Source organism: Myxine glutinosa, chromosome 10, assembly GCF_964187855.1.
Source record: "Myxine glutinosa chromosome 10, kmMyxGlut1.1, whole genome shotgun sequence".
Lineage (NCBI taxonomy): Eukaryota > Metazoa > Chordata > Myxini > Myxiniformes > Myxinidae > Myxine > Myxine glutinosa.
In genome coordinates this window covers 83,421,052-83,437,438 of record NC_136270.1, presented here as the reverse complement: position 1 = coordinate 83,437,438, position 16,387 = coordinate 83,421,052, and the positions used below count along the sequence as shown (strand labels likewise).

The following is a 16,387-nucleotide window of genomic DNA, read 5'->3' as shown; positions in this document are numbered from 1 at the left end:
TGCGTGACAAGGAAGAATTTATTCGATTTTGAAGATCCCAATCTGATCATTTTTTAAAGTCATTCTTCACCATTGAGAGATGGGGACAAAAGCGATATATAGCACGATATCTCAAAAAGTTGTGAATGACTTGTGACAAAGCTTGGTGGATGAGTTGGGTAAAAACGTAAACCGTTCAGCCTGGCACAAATAGTATGCTCTATACAGAGTATGATTCACAAATCAGTTTGCATTAAAAAAATTAACATGGTATTTGCCTTTATTGGTTCCATGCAACAACAAAAGACAGAATTAAGTGCTTTGTGATCGGTACAAGGCATACCTGAATAAATGTATCCTTCTGCAGAGCCTCAGGTCACAAAGCGTCATTGAGTTTGCCATTAATGGATGGTTCTTCATTGCTTTGGAATTATGAATTGTACATTAAGCATGAAGTCCCAGTCAGTCATTTTAATTTAACATCTCATGAAGAACACCCACGGACTAAGCCTGCCGATGGTTTATCGTCAACTAATCAAGAGATTTACAGATAAAAAGATCTCTCTGTTGCAAGCCAAAATACAATCATAATTTATCCAAAGCACAAAAAATAATTCCCTTATGTTCCTTTGTTTGTTCAAAATGTCTTTATTCAAAACTGTAAATACTTTCAAGCCTTAACTATGGACAATTTAATTGGTATAAACAGACATTGAATGAACAATATAACAGAACCAAAAAAAAAGGAATTAGCATACCACTCTCTCAACCATTCCGATCAATAACGACAGGCCCAAGCAAAATGTGGGAATCATCCGCGTAGGGGCCGAGTAAACTTGTGGATGGGCTCCTCTACTCTGGTTTCTTGAGCAAGTTAACGGTCTTCTAAAAAGATAAAACAAAATAAAATACATGGTAAACATATTGCAGGAATGGTTTTAAAATAATGTGACGGGAATAACAATCACACACCAAAGCTCGAAGCATGATGTCAGCACGATGGAATGGCAAACTTGTCCTGGGCATGGGAATCGAGTCAATACATATCCCTAGTACAACATATTAAAATGACGAGATACCATTTCACATGGCCTACTCCACTGCAGCACTGCATCTTCCTGGAGATATTGAAAAGGATACAGAATTGAATATTGAAGTATCTATATCAAGTATCTAAAAATATAGTAAACGTAACCGGATTGAATTACAGGAACACAAGTTTAATAGTTTAACATCCTTATGGGTGGGTTCACTCCTCTAGAATTTATGTATTTAAGACTACTTGTAACACTCATCCCACCAAGTGGTGCGGAACGATACACATTTACAGATAATCAGGGTTCTCCTTCAATCCTGAACCAACGGGACTACAAATTTAGTTTTTTGTCACAAAACCAACAACAATAAAACAACAATACATGCAATTCATTCACGTTAAGGGCTGAGGATTTTGATCATAACTGGTAAAGGGCTTTTACAAATAACCAAACACTTCTCTATTTATATACACAGTTGGACCCCAACATTCACAGGGGATACCTTCCTGGAAAATGCTGCGCATGTCGAATCCACAATTGTAGGGGCATTATATGAGTGGGGGGTGGGAATGGGAGGGGATTTTTTTTTTGTCTTATTTTTTACTACATGGTCGAGGCTCGTGGAATAACTATGACACAGAATCAGGACAACATAACAAAGGGAATGGCAGGAGAAAGGGGAAACGTCAACAGCAGAGTGGAGGGAGAAAATAGACAGACAATCAAGGGATATAGGTAATGATAGGGGGTAAGGGAGAACGCAAAGGGTGGACAAGATGGACACAAAAACAATTTTTGGGGAAGGGTAGGGGGTGGTTTTACAGGTGCAGAAAAGATCAGGAGTTTGGATAGGGGATGACATGTGATGGTGGTGAACATTTGTCTTGAAGACCTGGAGGGAAGAATGAGATTGAAGAGAGTATCGAAGGTGGTTCCACAGGCACGAAAAAAGAGGAACAAATGAGTGGAGGTGAGCAATGGTTCTGGATTTTGGCAATTTCACTAGGAGGGGGGTGCTGGTAGACCACGTGCGTCCTGCAGATACCTGATGGGGGACAAATCACGGAGAGGGCAGAGGGGGCAAGTCTTGATGAGAGGCCACCTTGACAATGCACCACCAGGTGGAAGAGGAGAGAGACAAGTTTGAAAGCTCATGCTTGAGATCGGACAGGTGGTGTTTTCTGGCTCTTCAGAGTAGACATACTTGTTGCAGGCTTTGTGGAATGATCCAAGGTTGCCTTCAGTTGGATTTGCCATCCAGGAGGAGAGTGCAAGTTGCTTTAAAAAAAACTGCCTCTTCACAGGATTCAGAGTACCAAGAGCAGGAGGATGGGTAAGATAATTGAAGACAAGATGGGATGAATCCGTGCATAAGCGCAGGTTTCTGTGGAAGAATTCCCAGCCTAAATCTGTGGAAGAATTCCTGATGTTTAAAAAAAACAAAACCTTTTTTTTTTAACCTTGAATGCAGGCACATGTTATGAACCGCAAATGTTGAGGTCCGACTGTGTGTGTGTGTGTGTGTGTGTGTGTGTGTGTGTGTGTGTGTGTGTGTGTGTGTGTGTGTGTGTGTGTGTGTGTGTGTGTAGTATTACAATAAACAAGCTCATGGATGCGTGATAAACTAAACAACAAGCTAAAACAAACAATTTAAAAGAGGTGGATGAGTTGGGTAAGTGGCAAGAACAAGCCGATTAGATTGTGGTTCAGATCTGGATCCAGAACCGGCCCATCCGTGAGATACAAAACGTAAACTGTTCAGCCTGACGGAGGTATGTACTCTACAGAATATGATTCACAGATCAGTTTGCATTTGAAAAATCAGCATGGCATGTCACTTTAATGATTCCATGCAACAACAAAAAACAGAATCCTGTGCTTTGTGATCCGTACAACATACCTGAATGAATTTAACCTTCTGCAGAGTCTCAGGTCGCAAAGATTCATTGCTGTTGTCGATCTTGGATTGTTTTGCTGCCATTGTTTTTGCCTGATCACAAAGAGAAAAACCCCCAATTATTATTATGATTAAAAAACAAAAAACAAAGTTCAAGCAGTCATTTGTTCAAATGCTCGTTTATTTTAGAAAAAAATGGATTATAAAAATAACTTAGTTAATCGGTGTGGGCCCGTGTGTATGCGTGTGTGTGTATATGGTCCCATTTAAAGACCCCACCATGACTGTTAACCCAGTCAGGTGTGTAGCTGCAATTCACCGAAGCAGCTGCTTTGTGGGTGGTCAGCTTAAGGCCGAATATATTCGTTAATACACTTGAATGGAGAATGTGCCAAAATCCAAAGCTTGTCAGAAATTTTCATGTTCCTCAACCAAATTTTTGTCCCTCGGGATTATTAATATTCGAACGGTTTTATCTCGGCGCGGCAAGATTCTGAACGAGGTGGACAAGTGTTCTTAAGAAATAAGAATAATGTATTGAGAGACAAGACGACATACAAGGAGAATTCCGGATGAGAGAAACATTGATATAATAAATGAATACACGTAAAAACAAATGGTAGGAACCGAAGGTGCCACAAGCATTCAATCACTCATTCATCCAAAAAGTGGGTGAGAATGAGAAGTAGCAGGCAGGTTGGACAGGAATAGTTCCAGGCAGATAGCAAGAACAGCTTGTCAGCATGACGACATGCTTTGAAGCCAAGTATGCAGGCTCCACCAGAGCATCTTGCCCCCCAATACTCTCTTCTTACAGTCCTCAACTCTCAGCCACAAGCATGCCCTCTCCTCCACCCTGCTCCATACCCACACCTCCCACCCCTCAGCTCCCCAGGCATTTCCCATCAGCCACCAGCCAATCATATACCACACTCACACATTAATAAGTGGCAGCCAATCAACAGCACCAATCCCACAACAATAATCATCTCCACAGCCTAGCAGCATGGGCCAATCGCACAACGCCTGCTCGCTGTAGCTGTGGGAGAGGGTGGAGCTTCCCCCTTCCACGGGTGTCGAGAGAAGGGCAGTGGTTGTGAGGGCATGGCGTGGCTTACATAACGATGCACCTCTCTCTCACCCGGTTTGATAGGAAGAACAAAGACAAGACGTCTCATACTGTCCGAGACACTGCAGGTAACAAAAACATCTTCCAGCAGTATGCAAACTCACAGCCCAACTTACTTCTTCACATAAACCCCTAGTTACAGGCAACGAAAATGTCAAAAGAATATGCAAACACAAACATGGAGGGGAGGGGTGCAGCTTAATTCTGTCTGACCAGCCCGCCCACCTTTCCCCCGTGCCACACCAATCAATCATAAAGTGCCTTTCCTGCAGAACAATGATAAAAGTGCAAGCAGTTGTATTCTATTGGTGAATGTGTAACGAATACTTTGGCTTCTGGGAAGGAATGTATGTTAATACATTAAAGCCTATAGCAAGGAAGGTGAACATTTATCGGTAAAGCTACATGATAACGTTTGAACAGCAAGGTTTCAGTGCTAGATTGACCCGTCTGTACGGACACAGCCGAGGTTGTGGATCTAATGATATGGATCAACGGCCAAGGTTATGTACCCATCATTTCCAGAGGTTCTGGGCTGAAAGTCATTGAAAAGATGGTTCAACTTACGACTGAACAGCGGACCTTCGTGGTTACAACCTTTCACCAAACTGGACGTTTGCAGCGAACTCGTGATGTGTTCAGGGAACGTTTCCCAGAACGGGAGCCTCCAGCAGCCAAAACCATCTGGGCGAATGTTAGAAAATACCAAGAGCATGGCACTAGCCTCAACCGCAACAAGGGGAATTCTGGTAGGAGGCATACTGGGCGATCGGAAATGAACATTGCAGCAGTAAGGCAGCAAGTTTTGGAGCATCCTCGGGATACCAGCGCAAGACGAAATGGAACGGGATTGCCTTCGGCAACATTCAACCGAATCACAAGACTGGACCTCCACCAACATCCATATCTGATTCACATCCGGCATCAACCTACGCCAGGGGATTTTGCCATGAGGCTGGTGCTTGCCGGATGGTTGATAGCACGTTGCGAAGCAGATGTCAATTTCCTGCGGTATCTCGTTATCGGCGACAAAGCTGCTTTCGCCATGGACGGCAAGGTCAATACCCATAATGTTCTTGAATATGCACCGACAGGACAACCCCCGGAATTTAATTTTGACACTAACATGAATCGACAAAAGTGGACTCTTTGGTTGGGACTTTGTGGAAGTGGTCAGGTGATCGGACCATTTTTCTTTCAAAGGAATGTCAATGGTAACAGGTATCTGCAGATGATCTGGCTGGAGGAGATCTTTGAGCGACAGGTTCGTGATGTCTTCAGATATCTCTGGTGGGCCCAAGATGGCGCCCCAGCACATCGTCTTATCGCTGTCCGAGATCGACTGAGGGAACTCTTTGGAGACCGAGTCATCACCCTCAACCTTGCAGTGGAATGGCAACCAAGATCACCTGACCTCACACCATGTGATTATTTCCTTTGGGGACATTTAAAGAACATGGTGTTCGTAACTCCTCCCAGTGATCATGACGAATTGCAGGGCCGTGTTCGACATTAAGTGGATGCTTTGCGCAATGACCCGGCCATGGTGAGACGAGCAGTTCAGGGCATGCTCCGCCGCTGTGAGCTTTGTGTTGAAAGGGGAGGTGGACATGTTGAAGGTGTGGGTGCATAAAGGCCAATCATTCCTGAGAAAAGTTCACATCTGACATTCATTCTGCACCAATTATCCTGACTTGCGTCGATTAGCCAAACTTGTAAAAATGCGATTTGAACTTGTCATTTTCAATGAACATGTACTCGGTCATGTGCGACAGCAATGATGCATGGAAGGTATCAATGGAAATTTGAGGATCTCCTCTTAATTAGTAAACCACATGTAAATTGTCAAAATAAATAACCTTAGCATATTAACCCCTTGAATTCGGATTACCTTTTTTTTTGATACGCACTCTATTTTTACATATATATACAATCATATATATATATATATATATATTGTTATGGATCTCAAAGTACGGCACTCCCGTTAGCAAGGGGGGGTTAATCCCCTTGTCTTGTTAAGCTGGCCGTCTCCGGTCCTGGAACTATCCTGCTGCTTTGCGGGGTGAGATTGGCCAGGGTGATTGGTCAACGGTTTCCCAAATACCTTCACTAATCTCTCCGCAAAGCAGGGAGATGAGTCCCTGCTCGAACCGCGGATGTGATGGTAATTGCCGAGCGGTTTAGCAATCCAGAGTCCGAGCCGTTAACAAAAGGACTAAACCCGATTTAAAGTGGTTGGCCAAATCGTGCCACAGGTACTCAATTGGGGACAGGACGCAAGCGATCGGATGAGAGGAACCAAAGAATAAGAAGGGTGAAGGAAGAACAAATATGGTTTATTTACTACACTACAAGAGGAAACGAAAGAAGGGAATATACAAGAAGAAATCCTCTCTATCTAAAATCCTCTCCATCTCTTTGCTGATGACTCCACTATCTGCCGCTCCATTCCTCATCCCTCAGATCGGCAGTCTGCAGCCTCCTCACTCTCTGCAGACCTGGACAAAATCACAGACTGGTCAAACAAGTGGAACATGTCTTTCAATCCTGACAAATCTCACTCTTACAATGTCTCTCCGAAAGGACCGACTGGACAACCCTCCCATCTACTTTCTCAACAATCCTCTCCAAGAAGTTCTGTCGCTCAAGCTTTTGGGTCTCACTATCTGCCATGATCTTTCTTGGGAAAACCACATTTCCAAGCTGGCCTCCAAAGCCAGTCGCCAACTGGGCATCCTCCGTCGTGCGAAGTCCTTCCTTGGCACACCTGAGCTCCTCACCACATACAAGGCTTTCATCCGCAGCTCAATGGAATACTGTTCCCCCCTCTGGGCTGGTGCTCCTGCCTCACACCTTGCTCGGCTTCACGCTGTTGAGGACAAAGCTTTCAGAATCATTGGAATCTCCTGCGATGTAGTCAACTCCGAGGGCCTTTCACTCACTCACCGCAGGCAGGTTGGTGGTCGTTCTGTCTTCTACCGACTCCTCTCCGACCTTGCTCCCCCAGCTCTCTCTGTGCTCTGTCGTCCCAATATTCCTTCAGGTCGCACAAGATCTGCCTGCAACCCTCTTATGGTTAAACTGCCAAAGTCTAGGCTCTCTGCTCACCTTCACTCTTTCATTCCCCTTTTCTCCCGCCTCTGGAACAAACTCCCCCACTCCCTTCAATCCCACTCCTCCCTCCAGGTCTTTAAAACAGCTGTTCACCACCATCTCTTATCTTCCCCCATCGAAAACCTTGATCTTTTCTACCCCCGGTAATTCACCCCAGAGTCCTTGCAGTGTTCATATGTTTTATTCCTCTCCCACCTCCCCCCAAGTCCTCCCGATGTCCCTGCTCTCAAATGTTGTGTTTGTGTCCTTCCCCCTCTCTCCCCATCTTGTCTGCCGCTCCCCTTGTTTTTTGTGTTTTGTGTGTCGGTTTGTCTTTTTGTGTGATTAATGTTAGCTCTTTCACGAGCCTCGATCTTGTATACAAAAAAAAAAAAAAAAAGAAAAAAAAAGAAGGAAATAAAAGGACATAGGGCAAGCTTAACTAAACAGTTTTAACTTATCACGACCCCAGGACAAACAGACAGACTCACACGGAATGGTAGCTGGTAGGGGAGGAAGGTCCAGGCAGATGGTTCCAGGCGATGGGATCCGTCCAGGCTCCGGGTCCACGGGCGAAGAACGGCAGGCAGCTTCGCGTCTCGTTAGCACGCGACCGGACCTTACATATGCGAGGGGCTGGAATCTGCGTACGTATAGCATGTCGAACGCTCTCAAAACCAACGGCAGTTCGTGTCAAACGATCGTCCCAAGCGATCCTCCGCCCGCGGAATGCTCTTATCATTCGCCGCCTCTGCGCTGTTCTCTCAAGTTTGCCGATCATCTGCCGATCTTCTCTCCTCTCTGCCGATCATCTCCCCCACATCTGCGTAAAAGGGCTTCGCGCTCGCGCTTTTATTACAAGCCTCGCGTATCAACCCGCGTCCGCTTTGCTCCGCCTACCCGTGAACCCGCCTCAGCCCGGATTGGCCGCGAGGGTTCATTGGTACCTCCCCTTGTGACGCGTTGATGGGGCCACACCTATGTTCCTGGCCGCTCCTCCCCCTTACTTCCACTCTGCCACGTGGCTTATGGTGGCTTGGGGCGAGCTTCAGCTCAAAGGCAGCGAACGCTGCTGGCAAAGGCGCGCCATACAATTTGGAGAGGGTAAAGCCGCAAAATGAATAGGATGGGAATTTGAGAAGGGGGGCTAGGTTATTTGATTAATACAACGCAGATTCAACTATTGGAAACAGATCCTTACCTGAAACACATACTAATGAAATAACTAAAGAAGAAGCCTATGGTTTGCTACGTGTTGCTCGTGGCCTAACTAGGGTGCGACCTTTTAACGTTACAAAGGTAATATTTACAAGTTGCTATTTACAGTATTTACTCGTGAAGGGTTCTCAAAACCGCAACAATATATATATCAGCTTTGCATGTCCTCTGCATATAGTTCTGAGAAAGTGTACATATTTGATTAATAAAGCTGAAAGGTTTTGCCCCCATAGTTAGTCCACATGCAACACGTAGGTCACCTTAGAACGTTAGTTATTTCTTAGTGTATGTGAGATAAGGCCATTTACAATAATGATACCTGTGTTGTGTAAAATAAATAAGAGTAGGCCCTGTTCATTTTGCAGCCCTCCCTCCAATCGACTCCATTGCACACCATCCAGTCTGCACCCCATTCCCCATTGCACCCATCCAGTCTGCACCCCATTGCCCCTCGCATTCGGATGCTGAAACCAGCCAAATGCCACGAGTTAAGGCCTGGAAAAGGGGCAGAGCGCAAGGGTGGGGGTGTGGCCACGTCAAGCAGACATCAAGGGCGGAGCGGGTAAGACCCCAACAACCAACCAGGGCTTGAGTGGGCCTGGCTAAGGGGCGTGGTGATTGCGCATCTACCAGATTTGAGAGGGTTCGCTAAGCGGCGCTGTATAAACGCGCGCGCAAAGCCCTCTGAAGGACTTACGCAACAGCACTCGTGCAGAAGGACTGACGCGCTTTACCAACGAGGACTTGGGGGCTGATGCAGCGGCACTCATTGGGGAGAGGACTGTGCGGAGAGGGCTGATGCGCTTTGATCAAGAGGACTGTCACGTTCGGCTTTGGGTTGCTGAGGTTGCCAGTATAACCGCCAGCCGGTTCGTTTATTACGTACGTGGCTAAGCCGTGCAATAATCGCCAGCTTGCCGATTCTTCATTGTACATTGCTCCTTCCTCTTCTTCTGCATTGTACAACGTGTGTGTAATAAATTACTTGTTCTTCCTGTTTCCTCTTAATTCGACCGTCTTAGTGATTTCTCCATTGGGTAAGCGTGGCACGATCACAACCGCTCCAATCGGGTTAGTTGCTGTTAACGGCCCGAATCGCGGCTCGCTATCGCTCGGCGTGTCCACTGAAACCGTGGTTCAGGTGGGGTTATTTCCTTGCTTCCCGGGAGGCGCTGGTACTTAGGTAATAGGACTAATTCGATCTACCACCCTATTCAGCGCTGACCGGAAGGAACGTGATAGCCCCGGATCACGTCGGCTAGTAAAAAGACAAGGGGATGAATCCCCCCTTGGTAAGGGGAAGGCCGACGTTTGGAGATCCACAACAATTGGTGTCGGGGAGTGGGATTTGACCCGACGTGCGCCTAACGCACTCAAAATTACGAGCGGCCGAAATTGTACTTACATCTAAATTTGAATCGTGCCTTGGATAACCAAGGCGGTCGGATGCCGGTGGGGGTAGAAGAGGAGAAATTAGAGTCAATCCAGGACCCCCGGGAAGAATTGGGACAATTGGGAGAAATGGAAGAGGACATTGATTGAGGGTGCAGCAGTAGGGGTTGCAGGCGAAGAAAATGGCGGTACCTCGCACATGGCGACGAAGGCCGCGCCCGCTGCGCAAGTGGGGGGGGGGGAGGGGGTAGACATGCAAGCCTTCATGGTGCAATTCATGGCGGGAATAAAAGAATTGAGTGACAAATCCACCAAACAAATGAACGAAATTTGGGGACTAAGTGATAACATCAATAAAATAAATGGGAGGATGGACGTCCAGGGGAAAAAGATGGATGTGCAAAGTAGCCAAATGAAGGAAATGGGTGGCCAGATGAAAGATGGGTTAAATAATTTGGAAAACAGAACGGGCGAGCAATTGGGAAATCAAATTGGGGGATTAGAAAGCAAATTGGGGGGCCAATTGAGGGAAATGGGGGATAAATCCGCCCGAAAAATAAAACAAATGGGGGATCAGATAGAGGAGGTAAAAAACGGGATGGAAAGCAAAATGGACGCCCAAAAGAACGAATTGGAACAAATGAGGGTGGCATCTAAGAGGGAAATAGAAGAAATGTGGGAGGACATAAGGCGCGGGGTGAGCGAAGAGGTCGTGGGGGTACGTGACGAGGTAAAGCAGTGTGAGAGGCATGTGGAGAAAGAGGTGAGAGAAGAGTACGGCTAGGTTACAGTGGGGTATAGAGGAGTTGACGCGGGAAGTGGAGAAGCTGACGGTAGGACAGAAAGAGTAAGGGGAGCAAGTAGGTAAGAACACGGCCGTGATAGGGGGGCTGAAATCAGCACAAAAAGAAATAAAAAAAGAACTTATAGTGACGAAGAAAGAGTGGCAGATAGTACACGAGGGGCTGACACAAAGAGGTTGGATGAGGTGGTAGAGACGTTGGGGGTAAGGGAACGAGAAATCAGGACCCATATAGAGATGACCAAGGTGGCCTTAGAAGAAGAAATTGTGGGGGCGCACCGGGAAATAGAGGGGGTGAAACAAAAGTTGGAGGAGGTAGAAGAGGGGGTGAGTGAAATTAAAAAGACGAAGGGAGATAAAACGAAGGGAGACTAAAAATGAAATCAAGGAGGTGATGGAATTTGTGCAAGGTCTGTGTTCACATCGTGATGACGTGCTTGCTAACCAAATAAAGAGTTTGCAGGTGGTGGCGGAGGAGCGAAGAGGAAGAAGCGCCGAGGTGAGTGGCGATAATGTCGGAAATGTACAGACTTGGCATTTAATATGGAATAATTTTTTTTTTCTTGACTTGGGTTTACTTTCTGAACTCAGTATATCAATCTGGTGAGTTTCTTTTATGCTTCGGTGATTTCTTTGTTAAAAGAACCATGTCACTGATCGTCTTTCGCAGCAACAAGTCAATAACAGGATAATATCACAGGTGGCGTGACAAAATGTAAGGACAGGTACATTTGACGATTGGCTTCACAATCGGGTATATAAGGGTTGTTGCGTTCTGTATTAGTGGAAAACAACTGCTGCACGTCTACAAAAGTTATTGCCGCTTTCTCTGGAGATGGTTCGTCAACTTGACAATGCTGTTTGTCATGGAGTGGTGGCTTTACGAAATTACGGCATGAAACAGCGTGCTATTGCTCAGCAGTATGGCATCACTCAAGGTCAGGTGTCAAAGATCCTGAAACGAAATGCTCAGAGGGGTGTGCCTACTCCAATACCGAGGCCAGGACGTCCCCGCAGAACCACGAGGGATGATCGCCAGCTGCACCGGTTAGTCCGCAATGGCCGTACCAAGTCAGCTAATCGGCTTAGGGCTGAGTGGCAGCAACCGACAAATGTGCGTGCATCCAGAAGGCTAGTCAACCAACGACTGGTTCAAGCAGGCTATCGTGCCAGGCGTCCCCTGAGAAAGCCACGCCTGATCAGACAACACCGCCAGCGCCGATTGCAGTGGGCCAGAGAGCACCGTCAATGGCAGCCAGGACACTGGAATCACGTGATCTTCAGTGATGAGTCTAGATTTCTGGTCTATCGTCAAGATGGCCGCGTCCGAGTGTGCAGACAAGTGCATGAAGCCTACAACAAAGATTGTATAGTGCCAAGAGTCCAAGCTGGAGGTGGTGTGGTGACCCTTTGGGCTGCTTTTCATGCAGGGGGCAAAACTGACCTGGTTGTTCTGAATGAAAACCTGAACCAGTTCAAGTACAGGGCCATTCTGGAAGAAACATTGCTTCCATTTGCTCGTGCAGCCTTTCGAGGAAACTTCGTCTTCCAAGATGACAATGCACGGCCTCATCGTGCTCGCATGATCCAACACTTTCTTGCTGACCGTGGTGTAGAGCATGTGGAGTGGCCTGCCATGTCCCCGGATATGAATCCGATAGAGAACTTGTGGGCAGAATTAACGTGTCAAATCGACCACTTGGACCAGCAGCCGACCTCTGTGCGTGAATTGCAGCAGGCTATTGTCACTGCATGGCAAGCGATTCCTGTCCAAACCTTGGTAAATCTCGTGAACAGCATGCCTCAACGTGTACGTGCTCTCCTGAATGCTCGTGGGGGTTACACGAAGTACTGAACTGTAATTTTACTGTCCGTAATCCCAGTCGTAATTTAACTTTTGTTTTTGTGAAAAAAAATTTGGCTAATGTGTAAAATAAAGAGATACTTCTGGAAAACGTACAGAAGTTTAACACAGTACTGTCCATGAATTGAGTTCAATATCAGTTTACATCACTTTCAAGGATCAATTTATTTGTTTCGAAATGTCAAATGTGGTTTTTGTTTCTTTTAAAGGTCACATTAACAAAATCTAGAATAATTTCAACATAATTCCAATGAACTTTTGGTTCTAAGACGTCTTGAAAAGTAAGTTCTCCCCCACAAAAAATATATTCCATATTAAATGCCAAGTCTGTGTATATATATATATATATTATATATATATATATATATATATATATATATATATATATATATATATATAGTCATCCCTCGTTTATCGCGGGGGTTACGTTCCAGAACCCCCCGTGATAGGTGAAAATCCGCGAAGTAAAAACCATATATTAATTTTATTATTTTTATATATTTTAAGCCTTTAAAAACCCTCCCCATACTCTTATAAACCTTCCCCACGCTCTTATAAACCCTTTCTACACTCTTAAACACACTTTTGAGACCCATCCTTACGTATTAGAAAAATATTTGTACGTGTATATATAGCTGTACAGTATATTTGAAAATACTGTAATAGATACTGGGTAAGTATATCAATAATAGTTTTTACTGTACTGCACAGCAAAGAAGAGCATTACAGCTCTTCTGAAGGCGCCACTTCAGCAGGCGCCTCGTCAGGTGGTGCAGTATCTTCGTCGTCGTCCGGAACTTCTTTTCGTGCTGAAGACGTAGGCGTCTTCTTTCTTTTTTCGGATGAGGAACATAGTGATGGGCAGTTGCTGGCGCTGCCTTTTCTTCTGGGCGAGGAGGTTTTTATAGACTTCAATGCCTCCGTCGATTACATTTCTGAACTTCAACGAACGAATCATCTGGGGGTCCCATTCTTCAGCCCTTTCCTTAAGTTATTTTGCCATTCTCACTAGGGTTGCGAGGCGTTCCAGTGATAGGCCTTCTTCTTCATCCCCTGGACCCTCTTCTTCCTCTTCACTTGCTGACTTCGTCATCTCCGCCAGGTCTTCGTCCGTTAACGGATCTGAGTGGGTCTCGAGCAGCTCCTCAACATCATCGGGAGTCATCGTTGAAGCCATCTCCTCCTAGTAATTTTGCCAGCTTCACTGCCTTATCTACTGCAGAGTGGTGGACTTCGTCAGGAGAGAAACCCTTGTACACGTAATCGTGGACTACTTCTGGCCACAATTTTTTCCAGCAGGCATTCAAAGTTTCTGTCTTCATCTCCTTTATGGCCATCTGAATATTTTGCAGACACGTTGCAATGGTGTACTCACGCCAGTACGCCTTCAGCGAGAAGTTTTCATCCGAGTCCATAGCCTCGACCAGGTGCTGCAGGGTGTTTCGCGTATAAAGTGCCTTAAATGCACGAATGACACCTTGATCCATGGGCTGTATCAGCGATGTGGTGTTTGGCGGTAAGAACTCTATTTGTACGCCATCATACGACAGGTCGAGCACGTGACCTCCTGCATTATCCATGAGCAACAGCACTTTGAACTCGAGTCCTTTTTCTGCGAGATAAAGCTTGACTTCGGGAATGAAGCACTGGTGGAACCAATCCGATGTGATGAGTTTCGTAATCCAGGACTTCTGGTTGTGCATCCAATACACTGGCAGCAGGTTCTTATTTTTGTTTTTGAGGACCCTTGGGTTTTTGGACTTATAAATAAGACCAGGCTTTATCATAAAGCCCGCAGCATTCCCACACATTACTAAAGTCACCCGATCTTTGTGGGCCTTAAATCCAGGGGCTCTGGCTTCCTCGATCATGATGAAAGTGCGAGATGGCATCCGTTTCCAAAATAAGGCTGTCTCATCCATATTAAAAACTTGTTCAGGCTTATAACCCCCTATAACGAAATCATCTGGGCAACCTAGCACAAGCAACCCAAGCTTGGTTTTCCATACGCACGATTCTTTGTCTACTCATTTATAATGCGTATTTTATTTCGATTTACTGTAATATTCTTTTAATATAGGTTTTAATTAATGTGTTATATTTTTATTCATATTATTATTAATTTTTTAGGCTAGAAAATGCTTATTTTACCGCAAAAATAATTAAAATCTAAAAAAATAAAAATACCTATAGGCCGCAGAATCCCGCGATATAATGAAAAATCCGATATATAATTTTACATATACGAGCGAGAAAAACCCGCGATGTACCGAAGCCGCAAAAAGTGAAGCGCGATATAGCGAGGGATGACAGTATATATATATATATATATATGTGTCACGCTACCAGATTCTTGTACCAGATGTGCTAAACCTCTACTGCGTATAAACGCCGTTGAAAGGCGGCGCCGCGTGTTTCACCGTTTTCGCTTCCGGATTGATCGTTTATCAGCAATAAACCGCCGGAAATATACCTTTATTGGCCATCTGGTGACTCTGCTGCTGTTGGTGGCAAGCGTGCCAGGCCAACCTGCTCACTGTAAGCCGGCGGGCCATCGCAGAAGCAACAGGGGTGTTGTGACCTGTCCACTACTTATATGACAATCTGATTCATTTTGTTGACTCATGGTCATGACTGAAAATGATTGAGACAGTCATTATAGTTTGTGCAATTGATAAGACCTGTGCATGCTGCTCAGTGCTGTGCATCCAGTGTGCATGATATTTTATTCATATACTAGACAAAGAATATCGTTTACTGAACAATGCTGTACTTGTAAGTACTTTGTGAATTAGGCTCACAAGACAATGACTTGACCTTTGAATCACACTTCTGGTGGCCAACTTAATATCCCGTGGGGTTTTCAAGTGTAAGTAGTATGATGCCACATGCATTTATTGTCCTTCATGGATAAGTCAAGCTGTATTTTTTTATTATTATTTATTTATTTATTTATGGATAAGTCAAGCCTTGTGAACATACTTCTTGTAAATGGTGCTTCACCAAACATGTGTGTGAAAATTCTATACATGTAGACCTACTCGCCATTTTGCCTTGATATTTTGGCATGACAGCTTGGGCTAGCGTACAGATGGGGGGGGGGGGGGGGGGGGCGAGGATTTACAGTATTTGTGCACAGTTGCAATGCAGATTATGCTTGAAGATTCAATGCAGATTATGCTGCACATAATAAATACAGCAGTAGTAGAAGAAACATGAGCGTGTTTGTTTCCCTTAAATTCCAATTAAAATCAGTGCTGGTCACAACTTATTTGCTCGGAAAAAGTGAAAAATACAGAATATTGGCAAGGTGCCAAAAAAATTGGCACTCGGCCAATAACTCTTATGGTACTTTTATTTACTTTACTTGTCCAACATCATGCTTGAAAAAAACCTTTAGAACCCTAGAAATTGATTCTGATTGTAAATTACTGGTTGGTATTTTTTGCGACATTTTCTAGATTTCCTGCCATGAAAAGTTGAAAAACTTCACATTTTGGGTAACACATGAATATTTCAATTTTTGTTTTCATGCATTTGAAATTGCCCAATTTGACCAACCCTGCTATTTTATGGAGGTACAGGGTTGGTACTTTAATGCTGCAGGTATAACTCTAAATCCATAATTTGAGCATCTGGTACAAGAATCTGATAGCGTGACACAATATATATATCTGTGCAGCGTCTGTCCTGTTGTTGTCTTGTTGTTGTCTTGTTGTTGTTGTCTTGTCACTGAACTACTTTCTTAAACTTTTGTGAAATCGTACCAAACTTCTGGTATGCACGTATCTCTCCCGTCAGTATGTCCAAAGGGTATTTTTTTTTTGAAAATTTTCCAAAAAATTTTTTTGGGGGGGAATTCTTTTGGGGATTTTTTTTTTTCAACTTCAATTGTTTATAAAATGTGATGTCACGTATATTACAAATACATTTGTGCAAAATAATTGTTTGAATTATGATAGGTTTAAACCAT

At 44.6% G+C, this 16,387-nt stretch overlaps 1 protein-coding gene across 1 annotated transcript in view; it reads right to left on the bottom strand.

The window, feature by feature from the left end:
• CDCA8 (cell division cycle associated 8) overlaps positions 1 to 16,387 on the bottom strand; it is a 114,770-nt gene continuing 98,383 nt past the window's right edge. Inside the window, exons 10-11 of the mRNA XM_068126630.2 lie at positions 2,917 to 3,006; positions 1 to 864 (exon numbers count right to left, since the gene is read on the bottom strand). Of these exons, the coding sequence (XP_067982731.1) occupies positions 832 to 864; positions 2,917 to 3,006 (123 nt within the window). The 3' untranslated portion in view covers positions 1 to 831. The remainder of the gene's footprint in view (positions 865 to 2,916; positions 3,007 to 16,387) is intronic.